This window comes from Myotis davidii, unplaced genomic scaffold (genome assembly GCF_000327345.1).
Source record: "Myotis davidii unplaced genomic scaffold, ASM32734v1 scaffold59, whole genome shotgun sequence".
Classification (NCBI taxonomy): Eukaryota; Metazoa; Chordata; class Mammalia; order Chiroptera; family Vespertilionidae; genus Myotis; species Myotis davidii.
The window spans coordinates 5432455-5438677 of record NW_006293001.1 but is presented as its reverse complement, the minus strand read 5'-3'; the positions used below and the strand labels follow the sequence as shown (position 1 = coordinate 5438677).

General features: G+C 36.6%; 1 protein-coding gene across 2 annotated transcripts in view; it reads left to right on the top strand.

Moving 5' to 3' along the window:
• The window catches only part of SCN3A (sodium voltage-gated channel alpha subunit 3), a 111362-nt gene that overhangs the window by 52945 nt on the left and 52194 nt on the right, over positions 1–6223 (top strand). For both annotated transcript variants that reach the window (XM_006766509.2, XM_006766513.1), the window contains one exon: positions 4363–4653. In XM_006766509.2, coding sequence (XP_006766572.1) covers positions 4363–4653 — 291 coding nt within the window. The remainder of the gene's footprint in view (positions 1–4362; positions 4654–6223) is intronic.

Genomic DNA, 6223 nt, shown 5'->3' with positions numbered 1-6223 from the left:
TCAAGTGACTGAAGCTCCCAACCTGTCCTTTTCTCCTTTTTTTTTGGAGCTGAGAGCCAACTTTAGCTCTGAGGCTCAGCTACAGCTTGAGGCCTCAGCTGCTGAAAAGCAGGAATCTAGGGTTTGTTTAGGTTCTATAATTGCAACATAGTTGCTTAGAGTGCAGTTCAGAGGCCGGCAGCGGCAGGCGGGGAACCTTGGCTTCCTCCTTCACTAGAGCAAGGATGCCTCCTGTTTGCTTCAGCTGCCTGGCTGCCGGCCGCCATCTTGGTTGGCAGTTAATTTGCATATTTCCCTGATTAGCCAATGGGAAGTGTGTCAGAGGTACAGTTAATTACCATGTTTGTCTATTATTAGATAGGATAGATATCTAATTATTCCAGCACTATTTACTGAACAAAATATTCTTCCTCCTCTAATTGCCTTTGAATCTTTGTCAAAAATCAGTTCTCCATATGTGAGTGAGTCTATTTCTGAATTCTATTCTGTTAAATTGATTTATTTGTCTGTCTTTGCACCAATACCACACTCTTAATTACTGTAGCTGGTTAATAAGTCTTACAATCAGATAGGGATAATTCTCCAACTTTATTTTTATCTTTTTCAAAGCTGTTTTGACTATTCTAGGTCCTTTGTAGTTTCATTTGAGCTTTAGAATCATCTTGTTTATTTTGGCTTGGATAGTTTCTATTGCTATGTCTTGATCATCTTTCCCCCTTCAGTGTCATGTCTTCTATTAATCCCATTCAGGGTATTTTCCATCTCAGACATTACAGTTTTTTTCATCTCTGAAAGCTCAATCTGCATCTCTTTTATATCTCCCTTGTTTCTAATATTTTGAACATATATAATACAGTTGTAATAACTGTTTAAAGTCCTTATCTAGTAATTCTAACATCTATGACGTATATGGTTTTAATTAATTATTTTCTTCATGAATGGCCATTTACTCACTCCTGTGTGTGTTTTGTTTTGTTGGTTGTTGTTTTTTGTGTGTGTTTTTACATTGCCGAAAATCTTCAGTTGAATTACAGACACTGTTCATTTTACCTTTTTGTTGCTCAATATTTTTGTATTTCTATAAAAATTATTGATCCTCTTTGGGAGTCATAGTTACATTACTTATAAACAATTTGATCCTTTTACATCTTCAAAACTTTGAGGTTCATTAGGTAGAATTAGGGCAGCACTTAGTTTAGGGTTAATTATTCCCTACTGTTTAGTGAAAATCCTTCTGAGTACTCTACCCAATGTCTCATTCATTCAGTCTTCAAAACCATTATTACATGTATTCTGTCCATTTTATTGATTATTTCAGGAAGGAGAGTAAATCTGATCCCTGTTACCATTTCTTGGCCAGAAATAGAAGTGCAAAAAATCTTTCGTACATAGTGACTTTTTGATATATAGGGATTCTTTTTTTTTCTTCAGATAGATGGCTCTAGATATTTGAAACTTTATTTGACAGTATATCCTTGGAATTTGTAGTTTCAAAATTGAAGTTTTTAATAATACTTAGTTACTTTGAAGATACACAGCATATAATATTAGGTCTTTATTTTAGGCTTTTGTGTGTGTGTGTGTGAGAGAGAGAGAGAGAGAGATGGGGATTTAACAATGAATTGGTTAGTTGGTTACCTAGTTCAACCATATATTTAGAACTTGCTGATCATGGGGATCAAGCCCACAACCTGGTCATGTGCCCTGAACAGGAATCGAACTGGCGACTTCTTGATGCATGGGACAGCGCTCGGCCAACTGAGCACACTGGCCAGGACAGTGTCTTGTAGTTTTGAGTAGGGTTTTAAAACTGGATTTTATGTTTAAAATGCAGTATAATCACTGGCAGTCATGTGGTTTTATATTTTAAAGACACAGATACTGAGTTACAGAGCCTATTTTGAATCACACGGATATTTTAAAAGAAGAAAATGTTATACTCTTGTAATTATTAAGGACTTATTAATTATTTGCTATAAGAGAAATTCAGCAAGCCATTTTCAAATAAACAGGACATTGGCCATGTCACAGAGCTAGGTATAAACAGGTACACAGACATGAGAGGTGACAGGAAACATCTGCCTTTGAGGGATCATCAAATCACTGGAAGTGGAACAAATGACAGATTTGAGTTGGTGAGTGACACAGAAAATGTGTTGTGTCGGGAGGTTACCATTGTTGCCTTAGAAATCTGTTTTGGTTTTGAGTTATTTGCCAACTGTTACCCAGAATAGGTAGGGAAATCATGTCTTATGCAAAACAAATTCCGGAAGTGATTTAAATGAACACGAGTTTCAGGATTATGGCAAAGGAATATTACCACCACTTCCTTTGTTTCTAACAACAAGTGAGACAATAAATGATTAGCACTGTGTGTTGCATGTTTCTGTCTATTCAAAGTGGAAAGGTGCATTAAGGACTTTATTTGGATAATGAGGAATACATGTATATTCCATTCTTTCAATGGTATGTACTATGTATATTCTGTGTATCAGGCATAATCAACTATATTTAACTTGCTACAGAAATGTGCTTCTTTTTTTCATTTATTTTACAAATATTTATATTTAACATATTCATATTTTAAAATATCTCATAATATTTCTCATCTTTCATCATTGATGATGTTAGAAGTAATATTGATGACCAAGAATTCAATAAAAGCCCGGCTATCTGACTATATGCAATTCTATATAAATACCCAAATTCTGAATTAATGTTTCATCTGAATGCTAGGCATTGTCTTATACCAAATTTTAGACCTGGGTTTCCATAATTAATATAGTATTCAATATTAACAAATGTCTGTCTTACATTTTATCTGTTGCTTAGCTCAACACAAGTATTTAGTACCATATGTAGTACCAGGGATTCCATCACTGGAATCATGTTAGTCCTAGAGAATTTGTATTTCTCTATATATGGTATATTTTAAGTTGAGATGAGATTCAGAATGGAAGCTACTTAGGAGAGTTTGTTTCTCCCTGGGAAGGAGGAAACATAAAGCACAACATGATGTCAAAGCATTATAACTTTTATCTTCATTCTTTTCTAAAATACATTTCTGTTATACATTCTGACAGTCTTCTATGAAATCTGGAAAAGTCAAAGCTAAATATGCCTTATTCTTCCCCCAACCCCACATCAGTGTCCAAAAAAAACCAAACCTGACAACATTATGCCTTTATTCATCTTTATTTACTAAATAGTAACTGAGCCCCCGTTTTTTTTATGTCAGGTGACATACTAGGCAATGCGCACCAAAACATGAGAAAAGTCCTGTCTAACTTACAGTCTAGTGGAAAAGATAGAACAAAATGGTAGATAAGTTAGAGTTATTTACACTTAGGAATGACATATGTACAGAGTTGAACCAGTATCCTCATAATGTAATCATTCCCACTTCCTTGATGATGTTTAAAAACAGGAATATACTTAATGAGAACTCAGCTTTGATCTGCACTATATTGCTGTTTCATATCCTCTCTAGTCATGTTTATATCACTTCCAGTCTAAAAATACTATTCATATAAATAAAAATACAAAATGTTTTCCATACTTCATCTCAGAGCTGGCTGTGTTTCTTTAGCATGTACAGAAATTTGCAATGCTTAACTATGTACTTAGTGCTAAAATATGGAAAAATATTGAAAAATTATCATAAACCCTTATTGACTGATATGTTAGCATGTGTTATTATTCATTATAATAATTTATAACATTGAAGAATTTAAAATTAAAAGTACTATGCAGTAAATTAATCATTGATCTCTGGGATTAACATGACCCTAAAGATGTGAACTATAGTAATAAATGTAATTCAAATGAAGTAAGAGGATAAACTAGCCAATACATTCCCACAACTTCTATCCAGAGGTAAACAGTAAACACTTTAAATGCTTTGAGTTCACACAAACACACAAATATTTTGTCCTAGATTCAGAAAGAAAAAAAAAATGCCACGCAGTTGTTTACAATCACATGTTTCAGAAGAAACACGCTTATGAATGGAGTGGGAATAGTAACCAGACCAGCAATCAGGAAAAGAAACATTTGCTTTTAAAATGTAGAAGATATTTTTTAAGAGAATAACTGTCTCCTGAAATGAAGCTCATCTCCACAGAGTTGGCAAATCTTTTCAGGAGATGTGCCAAACAGGACTTTTCTTGCCCTAATGCATATTGCTTTATGGTATGTAAAACTGTGTCATTAGTAATGGAACTCTTGTAGTAAAAGCACAATGAAATGACCAGAAGACATCATGTTCACATATAGTTAATAGCCACAAGTGGCAACATGTGTACCACTGAACTGTTTTCCAAGTCGTATGTTCTAACCAGTGCCTCGCTCTGTTTTAAACAGGCAGTTGCAGCAGCATCAGCTGCTTCAAGAGATTTTAGTGGAATAGGTGGCCTGGGAGAGCTCTTGGAAAGTTCCTCAGAAGCCTCAAAGTTAAGCTCCAAAAGTGCTAAGGAGTGGAGGAACAGAAGGAAGAAGAGAAGACAGAGGGAGCATCTTGAAGGAAACAACAAAGGCGAGGGAGACAGGTTTCCCAAATCTGAATCTGAAGACAATGTCAAGAGAAGAAGCTTCCTTTATTCCATGGACGGAAACCGCCTGACTAGTGACAAGAAATTCTACTCCCCTCATCAGGTATGGCTTAGCTTTCTACCAAGTGCTCCAATTTACTTTGTCATTGCGGTTGCTTGTTAATTGCTGTGTTTGGTTTTATATATTTGATTTAAATGAAAGGCGGGTAACTAATATTTACTATAGTTATTTATATTTGTATTATAAATTACTTTTAAACAAGACTTTTATTAAACCACTAGTGGCCCAGTGCATGAATTCGTGCACATGGAAAGGAAATTAATTAGAAGAAATATTTTAATATTGGTATTCGCCCTTTCCCTATAATGATAGATCAAAACACATGCGTGCGATTGGCGCCAGTGGGAGCTTTATATGTATTGTGCCTGCGTGAGTCAACGTAGCCTTTTATAGATATAGAATAAACTTGCTTAATTAGACCTGCTTTCTGATTTAGCTAAACTTTCTCCAGCCCAGTGAAGCACCCCAACTTCTCTTTCAGGTAATTGTCAGCAACACAGCAGTAAATATCAACACGAAGCAGATTATTATTGTAGATCCTGCAGGGAGAACAAAGGGTGAAATATTTAACTGCAGCAGTGTTTGACTATCTTCTGTGCAGTGAGAAAACCTGAAGTTGTTTACAAGGTCCACCATTTCTTACTTCTTTTCAATTGGATCAAGTTTCCAAACTTTCTAAATCTCTGTTTTCCAGCTAATGAAAAGAAAATAGGATTCTACTGAGTCTCCCATTTACCTGCTCCAGGACTTCTGTGAGGATCAAATGAGATGAGGCATGAAAAACATTTGGTTACAGTGTGAAATGTTGCCACCTAGCTATGAAGCAAGTCATGTTCCTGGGCTGAAGAAACTGTAAGGAGGCTAGTCGCTAGGGAGAGAAAGCTGTGCATTGCTATGTGATGTAATTACCCAGTGCCCACAGCCACCGTTTCTGGGCTGGGCTGGGCTGTGGGCCACATTTTGCACCATGGGGTCTTGGCAACGTCAGCTGCAGTTTGGTGGGCTGTCGCTCTGGGGTGGTGGAGGGGCCTGTGTCTTACTTGGGGGAAGCCGAGTGTTTCTTTGTGGGGGCCAGGTCCACGGTGCCATTTCTCTATAAATGGCAAGTACGCATCTTGGCAGCTCCTGTGTTGAGCATCTGCCACCTGGTGGTCAGTGTGCATCATAGCGACTGGTCAGACAGTGGGAGGGACACTTCACACATTAGCCTTTTATATAGATTAACTTTTAACTTAAGGTAATCAGCTTTAAATCTTGCATTATTTTGAGACCATGTTTCTTTATCTGCTTTTTTTTTTTTTTTTGAGGGGAATTGCTGTGGGGAATAAAACCTCTCTATCATACTTTTCAGGGAGATAGTTTTGCAATCCTTTGCTTACCTTTTCCTTTCTGAGACCTCAGATGAATTTATCTTCTTTACATCTGGGTTTCTGCCTTTATTATCTGTGGTTCTGATTGCAACATATGTTATGAATCTTGAAAAAAAAAAATGTCTCTGGACTTGGCCTTTATCTTCTGACTAGAGGCCCAGTACATAAAAATTCATGCACTGGAGGGGGTGTCCCTCAGCCCGGCCTGCCCCCTCTCAAAGACTGGGAGCCCTCAGGGGTGA